The sequence below is a fragment of the Lathamus discolor genome, chromosome 18, assembly GCF_037157495.1.
Source record: "Lathamus discolor isolate bLatDis1 chromosome 18, bLatDis1.hap1, whole genome shotgun sequence".
NCBI lineage: Eukaryota > Metazoa > Chordata > Aves > Psittaciformes > Psittacidae > Lathamus > Lathamus discolor.
The window spans coordinates 5661666-5677264 of NC_088901.1; the positions used below are offsets into that span (position 1 = coordinate 5661666).

A 15599-nucleotide genomic window follows, 5' to 3' on the forward strand; every position below is an offset into this window, starting at 1 on the left:
CCATGCCGCCCAAGGCTCTGTCCAGCCTGGCCTTGAACACTGCCAGGGATGGAGCATTCTCCACTTCTTTGGGCAGCCTATGCAAGTGCCTCACCACCCTCACCATAAAGAACTTCCTTACATCTAACCTGAACTTTCCCTGTTTTAGTTTAAACCCATCACCCCTTGTCCTACTGCTCCAGTCCCTGATGAATCCACGCCTCTAAGCTGCACCGTACGTCTAAGGCCGTGGTCTCCATTCCACTGTGCCAACCTCAGCACCTCCCCTGGATGCAGAGAACCTGAATAAACAAGACCATGCTCCCAGCATAGCACACAGTGCCGGGAGGAGGCCAGAGCCCCATGCTCCAGCTCCACCTGTGTTTACATCTACCCATGATCAGCACAGTCCCATCACGCACTGGTGGCCACTGCTGTCCATAAATGCTGCCATGAAGAGCTGGTACGTGACACGAGGTGTGTGTGGAGGGCACTGGCTACCAGGAGGGAGCTTCCCACCTGCGCTGGGTTCTGCACCATCACACCACAAGGGCTGGGTCTAATGGCAATGCCGCTCTCCAGGATCCAACACAGTCCAGTCTTGAGGTCAGGGCTTTCTGGGTGACGTGTGGTAGAGCTCGTACATGACTTTCACCTCAGAGTCTGAACAGGAGCTGGAAAAACATGAGGGTGGATGGCAAACCAAGGAGTATGCACCGAGAATGGTTATAGATTCAAGTGTTCTCACTCCTGTCACAGTTTGCCTGACCTCAGAAGGGCAGGTTATGTAAACTGGTATCACTTGAAACTGCCTCAAACTAACACCCAGAGCAAAGCCCCAGCCCTGGGTCTGCATCTTAGCATCAATGCCTGGCATAAAGACAAGGAAGAATTTCTGTAATCAAAGTAGATCTCTGAAGTCTTTGTCCATCTCTGTGGGTCATTCAGGTGCCTTTGGTTTTAGGTCTGCAAGTATGGCTTTGCTTTTCGCAGTCCTTCCTTCAGGAACTGGAGGTAAGTTGCAGTTGAAGGGTCTTCAAAATTGGTTGAGAAACTAAAGATGCTACTTTCAACATCTTCAGGCTTCATAGAAGTAATGTCCAGGAAGTAGTTTGCATTAATATGGTGAATCTGGGAAACAAAACAGATGAGAAGAATTTAAAGGCCAGAACAACTCCCCACCCACTGTCTTGGCCTCTAGCCAGGATGTAAGTGACAAGACTGGAACAACTCTTAAAGAATCTCTAATACTTTGCAAATGCTTATTTAGCATCCAGGATTCAGGGTTTGCATTTTACAGTCAGAGAACAATGTGGGAAAGACAATGGTCTGTTTCTTTCCCCAAGCAAGAGTGCTGACCCCTCACTTAGGTTAAGAAGATGAAGGTGATTTGGGACAAATAAGGCAGGGGTAAAACCTGGCTCCAAGTAAGGACTGGGAGATGCCAGCCCAGCCAAGCCACTGCTGAGTGCAGCATAGTTGCAAAACCAGCCCTGGAGCTTCGAGTGCCTTTCCGCTCCCTTTCCAAGGTGGGAAAGGGGGACATGTGGCCACTGACCACAGCACCCTCGACTGAGCTGAGACCACTCTGCAGCCCACACTGGAGGGGAGCCACTAAGACAGCAGGAGGTCACTGTCTGTGTCACAAGCTAATATCTGGCAAATGTGGGCATGATTAGATTAGCCCTGGCAGGATCCTCCACTGCAGACAGTGCAGCTGCTGACACACACAGCACTGCACTGTCAAGAGTCAGAAACTGTTGTTCTTAAAACTCAAGGGAGGGGGGAGGGGTGCTGCTGGGAAGCACAACAGAGCTGAAGCGTGTGGACTTGTTAATGGCTGTGACAAACTGGGGAATGAAGAGAAAGAGAAATGTGCTAGAAGGTGCTGATGAGGAGAGGTTTTCTGCAGAGCATCAGCAGAAGGAACAGGGGGTGCAGGAAAAAGCTACAGTGGCTTCCCAAAGGTCACTGGCTTCAACCAGGGACAGTGAGGAAGCACAGGCAGACATTTGTTTCAAGTCTGATTGTTCCCCCACCTCAGCTGCTATTGTTCTGTCTCTGTATAAACAGACAGTTCCAGGTTTTTTCATAGAGTTGCTGTGTCTGCCACAGCATCCCTGAGAGCACAGCAGTGGGAGGGACTATGGCCCCAGCAAGGCTCAAGGAGCCAGGGAATGGCTGCAGGATTGGACACTCACTTCAGGGTCTGCAGACAGCCCTGAGAACATGCTCTAATGGGAGGAGCCAAGCTCAGCTGCAGGAGTAACCAACATACCACCGTGCCATTAGGGAGGCAGATGATCATCTCCACAGGGAAGTTGTATTTCTCCAGGTGCAGGTCAGCCAGCTTGCTGTAGAACTCATTTTCTCTGTTGTTCTGTAAGAAGGGAGCCCAAAGAAACATGTTTGCATATACCAAAACTAGCAGAACAGTGCAGGAGGAGTACACCGAACACAGGAGGAAGGGAAGGACCAAATTGCTGCTTTATAGGACAGTGGTAACTGGTTGTTTTTGCACCATCTGCTTTATGATACTCTTCCAGTCAGTCTCCCTCTCACACACTTCAGCTGTAGATTCTCCCCAAACAACAAAATCACCCATCACTGGCAGTTCCCAGGCACACCAACAGTCTGATCCAAGCATTTCCCGGAGTCTCCAGCTCTATGACTGATCCCAGCTGACAGCAGAGGCCCAGAGACAGGGTCACAAGTGGGGAAAGGTGCAATCGGAAGACTCTGGGTTCAGACAGTATTTGGTTGCTCCCTGAGTTATAGAGAAGTCAGTCTGTTGATGGCACAAATAGCTTTGGGCAGAGCTATCTCACAGTGAAGCATTTGGTTTAGCTTTTAAAACTGGCACCATGACAGAGAAGTCCTTGTACCATTTGCTTAACCTGCCTCCATCTGGTGCTTGCTTGCCCCCTTGCTATCACTAGGACAGGGAGGGCTTGGAACTGAAATCCCCCCTGGCAGAGGCATAAGCTCCCCCCTCATGCCAGGCACCATCTGCATTCACGAGCCCCAGCTGCAAAGAAGGTGGATGCGACACTGACCTGCAGCTCTTCCAGCTCCTTCACCAGTGACCAGCTGCTGATGAAGCTCTCGTTCAACAGGGCGAGGATGGGCGAACTTTCCAGGACGGTCTCCCGGAGAGTTCGCCCTGAACCTGGCCCAAGAGAAGCAGACAATGGTTTGCTGTGTTTCCTCAGGTGGCTGGTGCCATGTTTAATACCACAACGCTACCAGCGCTCTGGCTGCTGTGGCAGCTGGCTCAGGCTCTCCCCAGCCCAGCACATTGGCTTTTTTCTCCTTGAGTGACAGACTTCCAAAGCTGATTGTTTCCCACGTGTGCTGCTGGCAGAGAGGCCTCACTCCAGCCACTTGCAAGGCATCAAGGACCAGGACTTGCTTGCCATAGAGGTGACTGGTGTGGTGTATTTAGGAAATGCGTTAGGCCCTGTGGATCCACCCTAAGTGCCTTGTGCTGTTCATGCCGAGCAGAGCCCATTCATGCTGGAGAGGTTTTAAGGCAGATAGGACTAAAGACACCCAGCCCTGTTGCACCCATTACTCTGCCCAGTGTGGCATGTTCTCAGGTGCAGGGGGTGAACAGTGATGTATCAGGACAATTGCAAGCCCACATCTGGCTCTGGCATCTCCTGTGCAGGTGCCAGGGACACAGCAGAGAGCAGAGTCCCTTTCAGCCTGCAGATGCTGCCTCTAACCAAGCAGACTGAGAGGGAGAGAAAGGAGAAAGACCAGACACATCCATTCACCTTGACAAAGGCACCTGAATTGGTGAGTTCATCTAGAGCTTGTCATAAATAGATCTCATCCTGCCACTGGGGACCTAAGATCTGATCAATAATTCCCCACTTCCAGCCTTTTCTATTCAGCATCTTCAGAGCCAAAACGAGTAACACAATGTTTACTGCTGGCTTGTGACCAGCTCTCTGACCCCAAACTCTCCTTAGAGCCTGAATGAGGCATGTCATTCCTCCACCAACACTGGGAATGTCCTCACCTCAGCAGGACTGGTCGTCCAGGGCACCCCACAGCAGGATCGAGTGCACCAGCTTCTTTTCTGCTTTTGCTCTCTCAAAAGCTTGTGTGAAGGGAAGATAGGAGACCTGGAGGCAAAGAGACAGTTTAAGAAACAAGACACAGAACATCCCATCTCAGATACAAGCAGGGTCTGAAGGAACCACAGGTGAAGTACACAGTTTAACCTGCAGGAGATTCTGCAGATAAAAGCAAATGACAACTGTGGTGGTGTCCCCAAGGACAACTTCATCCTCTGGTGAGATTACAGCAAGGCCCTCAGAGCATGTGGGCTGTTACCAGGACCTGCAGAGCCCCATCTCCACACACTGCAGAGAGCATCTGCACAATTGCGAGCTGGCTGGCTGCAAACTCCCCTCAGCAGCCTGGGAAATGTGGCTGTGAGGTATCTGTTACAAAACCTTACTGAAAAGGCCTAAAATCTGTCTGTGAGGGAGCCTGCACAGAGATTATTCCAATCACTCAAATGAAGGGAACTTTATTAACATCTTGGCAGCTCAAAGGGACATTTGTAAGCTCAGGCACAAGGAGGCAGCCACTGAAATGTGTCCCTTCAGCCAAGAAAGCAGTGACAGGCAGTAGCCATCTGCTCCACAGGCTGCTGGCATGTTAAATAGTTTGGGTCACCCAATGCTATCAATTTGTGTCTCACTGCAGGATGCAGAGGCACAGGCAGATTGTGTGTTTTCTGCTGATAAGGAAAGCTTGGTCCAAAGGTAGCTCAACGTGGCAGAAGTAATGCCAGAGGAAAAGCATTTGTAAGCTGCCTCTCTCAGAAATCACATTGGCAGCTAGTGATAACAGGAAGGAAGGACGAGCCCACATTTACAAGCCTGAGACACATGACATCAGGCTTTGCTCCTGCCTGTGCTGCTGTGCAACCAAAAATGGCCTTTTAGAGATGCTGTACTCCCTCATCTGGAAACTGGAAGTCCATCCAGTCACACACACTGTGGCTGGGAGGAGACCCCCACACTATGCTGAATGCCTATCAGGCCATGGCCTCTAGTTTCTGCTGGTCCTTGAGGTGACTGGACATCCCAGTGAAGACAAACTGCCCCAAACAAACATGCCAAGGAAGAGCCCAGTCCCTCTTCCTCACCTTCTTAAATGGATACATGGCCACTTCCAGTTTCTGGGCTGCCTCTTCCCAGGGTATTTCCTGCTGCCAGGTTATCTCTTCAAACACAAACTGGATGGGCTCCCCTGACGGATCCCTGCTGTCAATCACATTTCCGTTCTCATCATGGATCACAGAGGGGATGGAAGGTCCAGTTGATTCAAGCTCCATCTGCAGGAGAACAAACAGGCAAAGCTGGACATTGCAGACATCCCATTTCTGGTTTATCTGTATTCCAGGACAGGATGAATAGGCAAAATAAGACTGTGCAGCTTCCAATGAAGATACAGCTCCATCTGTTGTCTACTGGAACTGCACTTCACCAGTTGCAGATGTGTTTTAGTGGAGAATAGCAGGAAAGCAACTTCATTTCCTTCTGTTACTGTCTGACTGTGCTCTTTAGATGGCAACTGCACAAGACTTGTTCACTCCGTGTTCCCACCTTCCCAGTGGAGACTTCTGACGGTGGGACACCAGGTCCTTCAAATTGCAGTCCCACAGGGCTAGTCTGAAGTTCTTGCTCAAATCTCCAGCACAGCACTTACTCAGCCCATGGCTAACCACGAGAGGGGGCAATACAAAAGCTGTTCAGGAGCTTCCCCCAGTTCCCTGTTCTGGGACAACTCAAATGATTTTGCAAGTCTGTTTTCTCAGCTCTTGGCAATTAAAAAGAAGCATCGATCTAGTTTAAGACCAAATGGGGCATTTAAAATCCTGACTCATGTTTCCTGTCACAAGAGCTGGGATTACCACAAAATACAGAAATATCCTCATGCAGTTTCTAAATTCAGACACACTGTTTTTCGTACACCCCTCTGGATGCAGGGCCTGGGTTCAGATTCTCATCTCAGACAACTCCATAATGCTGGAATGTGGCACATGTCTCCAGGAGTGCAGGACTCAACCCACACAAAGGGAAAACTACAGTATCACAACAACTGGTAATAGGGAGCCACAGAGCTGCAGAGGACACACACAGATCAACAGAGATTATACAATTAGATTGAACTATGCACGAGAAAGCTCTGAAGAACAGGGACAGCTGAGGTCATACAGCTCATGGCCATGGCAGCATAAATCCCTGCTGAGCTGCTGCGCACATATGGAGGACTGAGAGTGTTTACAGACCTGAGGCAGGTATCCAATATCCACCTCCATGTTGCTGCTTTCACTTGCTCCATACAGCCACTCCATATCAACGTTCAGAGACCTGCAAGGTGAACCAGGGATGTTCAGAGTCACCCAAGGATAAGGCTGTGTACGGCAAACCCCAAACAGATGACAGCATCCAATGCTCCTCTTGCAGGGTCAGCATTAAAGCCCAGAGGCCCTGCCTCCTTGGAGATCACTATTCCCTACACAAGGCCAGCAACACTGGAGCCCAGGATCAGGGTCCAGGCACCCACTCAATGCTCTGGGCAAACATGCTCACACCTTTTAAGTACTGCCAAAGTACAAGAAAGAGGTGACTTTGCTGCCCCTTCCTTCCCAGCACTCAACTTGCACATTCTGAGCCTGCTGAACTTTTAAAAGTGGTGGGTTTTTTTTGGAAGCAAAAGGCTTTTGTAAGAAGTTGCTGGCAGAGATGCAAGTGTCTGCTTGCTGTAAGAAATGTGCTGACAGAGCCATAGGGGTTGAGTCGCCAGGGTAATGTTATAATAGAATTTTCACTCCAGCTGTCATGGGTAAAGAGATTTGAAGCTTCTTTCCCCTGAAACACTTCCAGCTACTTGCCAGAGAGCAGCAACAAGCTAGTGCAAAGCTTTGCACACAAAACCTCAACCTGTAAAACATCAGGCAAAAAAAAATGCTGAACTAAGAGCATCAGCCTTTTCTTGATTTCAGTGCTTTAAGCCAGGCACTGGGATTGTCAGGGGCTGCTCCCCACACCCTACCCATCCATCCCCATTTTCCAAGTACCAAGGGACAGTCACTGGTGATTGAATCAGACCCTGAAATGGCTCAGTGATGCTCAGTGACTGGTAGAGATGCATTTGCCAGTTTTACAAGCAACAGCAGAGCTCAGTTCACTTAGATTTTCCAGGAACTTGGCTGAAAAGCATGAGCTCATCCATCACAGACACCCAAGGAGCCTTCTGCAGCCACAATGTCACAACAGATATGTGACAACTGCAGGAGTCCCTGCCCTAGCTGGAAACTGCTGGTCAAGGGAGCAGTGCTCACAGCAGTGCTGCTAACAAAGAGGATGCTGCCCATCTCTAGGGCAGTGGCAGCATGATGGAGGGCATCAAGACACACAAGATGAGGACAGGACATGATGACTGTGATGACCACTAGCAGTGAAGGAGGAGTGGGGAAAGCAGATAAGCAAACTGTAGAACTAGGCTGCCCAAAGCTCAGCCTGCCCTGTACAGGCCAGGATGTGCAGATATCACAAGGGACAGAGCTGCTGCTGCACTCATACCTTCACATAAAGAGAACCCACCAGCCCTCCCCCATGCACAGCCCCAAGCCCTACACAGGACAGGATTCCAGAGCCCCTGTGTTCCACTGGGCCTCATTTATACAACCCTCAAGTCTGTTCAGCACCCAGAAAGAGAAACAGCTGTACCTGTTGTTAGGGACAAAGAGCTTAAATTCTCGGACATGGGAAGAATCCTTGGAGAGGATGATGTGACCTGTGAACTGGCCTGGGGAAAACCAGAAGGGGAAGTGTGGTGGCTCATTCAGCTGAAACTCAGCGTGGATCCTGAAATGAGAAGGAAGCCATGAGCTGCAGTGCCGGGAGGAGAGAAGATGACAGCAGTGAAAAGTTATCTCCAGGCACCAGAAATTATGAAGCTAAATTGGGGCGGAGAGGTTCAGTTCAAAAAGCTTTTCATGTCACACAGTGATAAAAGTGAAAGACTGGAGCAGATCCCTGGGGTCACAATCATCTCCACTATTGATGCCTTTTGGAACTGGGCAATAAGCGTCCATCCAGGAAGGATGAATTATGTTATTATTCCTTAAAATACGGAACAGCCTAAGACCCCTTCAGCCTCCCTTCCAGCTTGATCAGGCAAGTAAAAGCTGTGTGTAATGCTCCCAGGAAAAGAAGAGAACAATTTCCCAGACTCTCCCCCTTGGGAAGGCATTCCCCCCACCCCCATTAACCACAACCTAACACATTTCCTGCTAATCAGACTCTCTCAGCCAGGGATAGCTCCAAACCAAGGGCAATGTCTTGCATCTGGGCAACAGTCCCTGCCCCACCAGGGGCTCTGGGAGCATGGGCATCAGCAAAGTATCCCACATTGGCAAGAGCTGGTTGTGAACCACCCTCTTCCTTGAGCTGCTTTGCTTCCCTCCCAGCCAGGACACACCTGGTCTTGCTTGGGAACATGACATGCAGTGACACACACACACACACTCTCTGCCACAGACTCACAGCAGCCCTTTCTGTTCCCTTGAGATACAGAACAGATTCAGAAGCTTTCCTCTAACCTCAGGCCACGGCCTCACCTGAAGGCGATGGTGTAGTAGAAGGTGCTGATGGCTTGGATGCAGGCCACAGCTCCCTGTGGAGCAAAGCGGGTTTTCACAAAGGGGCGTGGGTGGAACATGCTCAGAAGCTTGTGGATGATAATCTAGAGAATGAAATGTAAGAGAGCAAAAATGAGAACAGCTCCTTCACCGCAGGCCAGCTGCAGCTCCAAAGTAGCTCCCCACCAGATCAGGAAGGCAAGAGAACTGCTGTGCTATAAAAATTAGCTCAGAGACCTACCTCATCACAAAACAAGGAGCTGAAGCAAGAGACTGGGTTTAAAATTAATCTATTTCTATGCTTTTTATGCTCTTCCCATTGTTTCAAACTTTCCATCATCGCAGCCTGAGTTACTCAAATCAGCCTCATTTGGCCCTGACAAACACCCAGAGCTTTTGCCTGCTCTCAGTTTTACCTCCAATTTAGGAGACAGTCCTCCTGGCTGCAAGCTGCAGAGTTTTTGCTTCCTTTAGAAGTCCAGGGAGACAGAATGCAATAGCCTTGTACCTCCAGGGATTCTTGGGATTCATCTGGGCTACAAGGCAGAACATTTACACAAACTACTTCTCAGGTATATAGAAATTGAGTTTCGTATCTCACCTCTTTGCCCTTGGGAGGCGGAGGGTAAAATCTGTTGTTGGGAAGATACCCAGTGAAGATGTTCAATTCACTAGGAATTATCCACCATGGATCCCCAAGATCCAGTTTATTCTTTGGAGGAAGAAAGGCTTTAAACTGCTTGGCAAGCAGCACGCTCATAGGGGCTGCTGGGGCAGTCCAGTTCCTCAGCCCAGACAGAGCAACATGAGAAATCTGTGAACAAAAGATACTGTCAGAGCCTCGACCAGCATCTTCAATTCTGCAGTCATGCTCATGGATGTACGGAGGCTTTGGAGAAGGGGAAAAACAATTCTAATGGTTTAAATTCTTTCTACCACCCCAACTACCACCAAATAGTTCTGGCAACTTTTAACCATGTGAGTAATAGGAAGTGGGAGAGAGGTGAATGTAGCACATACCACTGCTTTTGGACTTAGCTCCGTATCCATCTCTAATGTCCGCTTCAAGCTTCCCAGGAAGGGTGTATTAACTGGGGCACAATGATACTGAGTGTGCTGAGAACAATGAACTGCTGCAGAAAGCAGGGAGTTTGTTCATCAAAGCAAATCCCATGGCCTTGAGCAAGACTATGTCCCCACCCTACCATGCCAGCACTTATTGCTGGTGATGTTACCAGCCCTTTGCATGTGTTTATACCAGAATTTGTGGCCATACACATCCTGCATGACACCTACTCCCAAGAAACCATCTTTGCTCTTCGTCATTGTTTCCATGACCAAAGGCTGGAATTTAGCCACGATGGATAATGTCTCCCCACTTGTATCAGATGTCTCCTCCTCTTCAAATTCTGAGATGGGAGCAACCCCTAGACAAAGGAACAGAAATTTAGGCAGCTGTTTCCCTTCCCTCCCCTTTTAAACAATTGTGAAGTGATTACACATTTATCCTGGCAAATCCAGGAGTTCTGGGAGTCTCCCAGCTCTTCATCCAGCAGCAGAACTCAGACACACCCCAGGAATCAGCTAAAGTGAAGCTCTCCTTTCAGCAGACAACTTTCTAAGCCCCATAGCTTGGCTGAACAGCCTCACTTTACCTTGAAGGGTCAGAACACATGCTTTACCCAATGAATTACAGCACAAGCAAACAACTGTATGGGGAATGCACTGTACATTATCATCATCACACTGTTTCTTGTGTGGCACCACCAAGATACAGGCTGACAGAGCCTCCAAACAGGATCGCTCACCAACTGCTGCTACCTGGAAGAGATGCCTCAGCCAGGGTATGAATGAAACACTGCCACTTAAATAAGTTTTGGCCTTGCCTGTTGCATTCACCCAGCCCAAATCCCCTTTAAGCTCTAGACAAAGCAACTTCTGTGCTTTGCTAGCCCAGCAATGGGATCTTCTGTCTTACAAACCCTCTACTTTGTGGAAGTGATATATGTCTAGTGCTTAAGCCTTTTCAGACCCTTGTAAAGCTCAGCAGCCTCCCTTCATGTAAATAAGACTCAAAACAGTGTCCTGAAAAAATAAAGACATGAATAAAACCAGTTCAGTGCATTATCTGTGGCTTTTGCTTGGACTGTGCAGAGGGAGCTCTGCAGGGCAGACAGATACCTACCTGTCAGCTTCTCAGCTATTGGCTTGAACTCTTCAGGACTGAGGTACAGATCGTTGTTTGTGTCCAGAGAAGAAAAGAGAAACAGCCCCTCACTTCCCAGAGACTTCAGCGCCAGCTCCTTGTTCAGGAAGAAGCAAGTGAGATTTCATTCGAGCCTCTTGCAGAAATCCACCCGTGCCCCTCTCAGCTCCAGAGTTAATTTAAATTCTTTCCAGCATACAAACACAGCCATTAAATCAAAAGATTAACGCCCCTTGGCAGGATTTTGTGCTATTTACAATAGGGATTGGTGTCCAGGAACTGCTGGCATGAGCATATTAAAACTACATCTGGCTAAGTAATTCCAACTGAGTCGTTTGCTCATAGTCAGCCTCAAAGTCCTTTGTCAGAAAAAAAAGTCAACTTTTTCCAGACAGTGCTAAACCTGCAGCTATTGAGAGTACCTGGAGATGGTGATTAAGTGATGTGCAGTGAAACAAAGGCAAAGCCCTGACTGTCCACATCACAAAAACACAAAGGAAATGACCCGAGCCCTTGGAACTGCAGAAAGCCACTTACACCTGTGCAGAGCTCCATGCCACACCTCCCCTGGCACACACAGAATTCCCTGCTCGAGTCAGGTTACCCTCCAAAATTCCAGCTGCAGGACTGAATGAAGCATTTTGTCTCCTGCCTATTCAGTCAGCCATACACTGGGGAGCCACAAATCCCATGGGCTTCTCCAGACCCTTCTGCAAGACCCCAGCCATGCTGTGCCTCAGTTTCTCTCTCTTCAAAGTCCACCGGGAGCTCATCCAGTGGAAAACACCACTGAAATGTAATGTCTCCCCTGGAGCAGCCCCAGAGAGGGTCTAGATGCTTCTGGTCATTTCTACCCTGCAGCACTCAGCACTGAAGGGAAAGGGACAACTTACAGGCGGAATAAGAGAGCTCTATGTTGGTGCGAGAGGAAGAGAGAGACATAGAGCAAGTCAGACAAGCCACATCATTGGCAGACAGCCTGCAGCACATCCCCTGTGACCCATCATTTGGGACAGCTTCCCCTGCCACCCCTGTAAAAGCCTAAAGCTGCAGGATAAATACTCTGTATTCTGCTGTTTAACGGTGTTTATTCTCTATTGCCTGCAGCACCACCACCATCCCCAGAGCTCCTGAACTAGTTTATTCTCCATCTGTTGCCTGCCAGCCTGAAGCAGCACTAATGCAGCCTGGAAGGCTTTGCTCCTGTCAACTGAAGCAACAAAAGCACTTAAGAGCCTTCCAGGGCAGATTCAGGACTGAGACAGACAGAAATAAAGACCCTGGAATAAAAACCAGAGATCTGGAAGCAGACATGGCTGTGGAAAGACAAGGAGGGGAGCATGCAGGAACTATACAGCTGAAAAAAGGAATGAAGGATTATCTACATACAGGAACAATCCTCTCTCTGGACTGTCCATGTTTCTGGGGCCAGAAAATATGCTTTTGTTCCTTAAATGAACAGGGATGCCCACCCCTGTAAATCAATAACAACATTTTCCTGAGCAACTTCCCCAACAGCCAGGTGCCAGGGTCATGTCATGGAGCCTTGGGCCAGGTTTCAGTATCCCTCTAACCTCTGGAGTGAGCTTGTGCACAGCACGGAATGCATTAACCTCACAAGGGCCCATGTGATTGCTCGCTGAGAGTGGGCTCCTGGAGCAGGGAAGCATGCCTGGAGCGTGATGGCTTCTCCTCTGCAGGGGAACCTGTCCTGGATGTGTACTGAGCTCTGAAAAGATGTTCCATTTCCCAGTCGTCTCTACAGCACATCAGCCATTTCCTGCTGATGAATCTTTTAGAGTCTCTCTTCTTTTTGCACTTCACAGACAGGGACCTCAAGGGATGGGAGGCAAATGAGCAACAAAGTTTGTAGTTGGTTAGACTGCCTGCTGCTGTAGGAAAAGGTCATGATAAGTGCTTAACAGGGCTGAAAGCAGAAAGAGAACCAGTCACACCCCCCATACAGAGAAGAACATCTCTGACTGCGTCTAAAACAGCAGGATATGAAGGACAACATGGATGCTTGGGTGTTGCATGTTAGCATCCAAAGATCAGTTTTTAAGCAAGAACTGAAAACACTTCCTCATCCCCTCAGCCTGCACTTTCACACAGGTGAAGCAATAAAACCCCACCAGCTGCAGAACCATCAGATAATTATCATGGAATGGTTTGTGCTAGAAAGGACCTGAAGATCATCCAGTTCCAACCCCCTGCACGGCAGGTATGCCTCACACTAGACCATGTTACTCCAAGCCCCTGTGTCCAACCTGGCCTTGAACACTGCCAGGGATGGGGCATTTACCACTCCTCTGAGCACCCTGTGCCAGCGCCTCACCACCCTCACAGTAAAGAACTTCTTCCTTATCTCTAACCTGAACTTCCCCTGTTTCAGTTTGAACCCATCACCCCTTGTCCTATCCCTACAGTCCCTGATTAAGTGTCCCTCTCCAGCATCCTTGTAGTCCCCTTCAGACACTGGAAACTGCCCTGAGGTCTCCACGCAGCTTCTCTTCTCCAGGCTGAACAGCCCCAATGTTCTCAGCCTGGCTCCATACAGGAGGTGCTCCAGCCCCCTTATCCTTGTAGCCCAACTCCAGACTTGCTCCAACAGCTCCATGTCCTTCTACAACAGCAAGTGGCCAGAGACACGGCAGCTCTGTGGCCAGGTACGTGCCAGCAGCCGGCTGAGCACAGCCTCCTGCTCGTGGACACCACTGCCCTGTCCCTGTACAGCAATGCAGTCTCGTCTCCAGCTCCAGGCAGCACTGACAGCACATGGCTCCACACAGCCTCGAGGGACACATCCTTCGGAAACACTCATTCCTGTTCGGCAGCGTTGCACGAACACAGGCACAGCCTGACCCAACGGCACCCCGGGAGCACCCGGCTGGCCTGGAAGACCCCAGCCAGGGGGGAACAACGGCTTTCCAGAGCACGCACCAGTCCAAAGGGAGGATGAAAGCTGGGCTTAAAAGGGGAGCAAGATGTCAGGGCTTGGCCTTCTGCTTTCTGGTAACATTCACATCAAAGAAAGCTCTCCAGAGCTTGTGGATTTTCTCTTTTTTCTTTATAATCTGCGACTGTGAGAAATAAAAAGTTTCCCTGTTTGTGCCAGAGGAGTAAAACTGAGCTTCCTTGGACTCTGCAGGGGGGGAGAGTTGGGGTTTTTCACAGTTTTCTTCTCCCACCTGCCTGTGCCTTGTGTAGCTACATAAACATCCCTATGGAAGCGACAGGATGCACGTTTTAAGCAAAACGAAGGACAAATCAACCCCTTGCTCTGTTCACGTCTTGCTCCCTCCAGCAGCCCCCACTCACAGCCTGCTGCCTGTGCTCTGGAACACAAAAACCTCCCGGAGCCCTGGCCTTCTGCCAGGCAGGGCTGGGTCCTCTCAGCCAGGACTGTCCCGACCCTCCTGTCCCTGCAAACTCTTCTATTTACCTGGTTTGAGCCATTCTCCCCTTCCTGCAGTGCAAGAACAAAGAAGAGGCCTCCTTTAAAAACACTTTTTTCACCACAGAAATATTGAGAAGTCTGCTCTTTTCCACAAGCCTCTTTAGAGGATGCCTAAGCAAAGAGCCCAGGAAGCAGGATCTCCAACAGAGACATGCCCTCTCCAAAGCACACAGCAGCCATTTGAGTTACGGGATTCCAACCAAACCCAGCATCCATCAGGGCACACACGACGTCCGTTTCTAGCAAGAAAAACCCCACAAACTCCTGAGAGTTCTGGGCCTTTTCCAGGGAACAAGGCAGGAAGGGAGGACCTGGCGAGCGGAGGTGCGAAGCTCCTGCTCTTCCTCCTTTTCCTGGCAGGAGCACGCACTGCTGGTGGCCGCCACAATCCCTGTGACCACCGCAAGGCTGAAGCCACCAGTGCCCTGTGGCTACCACAAACCAGTGGCAGCCACCACCCCTCTGTGGTCACCTCAGCCCTGTGGCAGCCACCTCAGTCCCCACGGCCACCTCCACCTCAGCGGCCACCAATACCTGGCGGTGACCTGCGCCAGCCCACAGCCACCTCAGTGCCAGTGGCCACTGCGTGTGGCGGTCCCCTCACCCGCCGGCACCCACCCTGTGGTCACCTCAGCCCTGCCACCTTACAGCCAGCGGCCACCCATGCCCGGCAGTCACCTCAACCCGTGGCCACCTGAAGCCCCTTTGGCCACTACTCCCTGACGGCCACCCCGCCATGTGCGGTGCTCCCCTCGGCGCAGCAGCCACCTCCTCACCGCCGCTCCCTCACGACGGCGGCGCCCGCCATTTCACCCCTCCCTCCCTCACAACCCTCCCGTCGTGAGGGGCCGCGCGGCCGCAGCACCGCCCCCCCGCCCGGCCCGGTACCTGCTCCCGGGCTGCCTCAGCGTCCCGGTAGTACTTGACGGCGACCAGCGCCGCCAGAGCGGCGAGAGCCAGCGCCAGGCGCGGATGGACCGCGCCGGGCCCCGCCATGGCCGCGCCGCTCAGCGCCGCCGCCCCGCCGCCATGGCCGCCCGGCCGAGGGAGGCGTCAGGCGGGCAGCGCCCGGCGAGGAGGGGGCCGGGGCCTGCGTCCGCCCCGCGGGGCCCCTTTCCCCGCCCCCGGCGCCGTGGGGGTTTTCGAGCAGTCCGGAAAAAACGCGTTTCGGCCTTAAATTTCCCCCTGCGGGAGCCGCATCGCCGGCCTCGGCAGCCCCATCGCTTTCGGTGGGTTTTGCTTTTAATTATCGATGGGAGAGGGCTGTGTCCTCCCCCCGTGGATTA

At 50.9% G+C, this 15599-nt stretch overlaps 1 protein-coding gene across 2 annotated transcripts; it reads right to left on the minus strand.

The window, feature by feature from the left end:
• Positions 1-301: 301 nt before the first annotated feature.
• Positions 302-15380, minus strand: SELENON (selenoprotein N). Of its 2 annotated transcripts, none has more exons than XM_065697670.1 (12): positions 15202-15380; positions 10836-10953; positions 9947-10077; positions 9252-9464; positions 8630-8754; positions 7737-7874; positions 6293-6374; positions 5147-5335; positions 4007-4112; positions 3036-3148; positions 2258-2359; positions 302-1110 (listed from the first exon to the last, which is right to left on the minus strand). In XM_065697670.1, the coding sequence occupies exons 1-12, from the start codon at positions 15307-15309 to the stop codon at positions 940-942; spliced, it is 1596 nt and encodes a 531-aa protein (XP_065553742.1). In that variant the 5' UTR covers positions 15310-15380; the 3' UTR covers positions 302-939. The 2 variants fall into 2 exon arrangements, with proteins under 2 accessions (XP_065553742.1, XP_065553743.1); XM_065697671.1 differs by lacking the exon at positions 15202-15380 and adding an exon at positions 14992-15098.
• Positions 15381-15599: the final 219 nt, after the last annotated feature.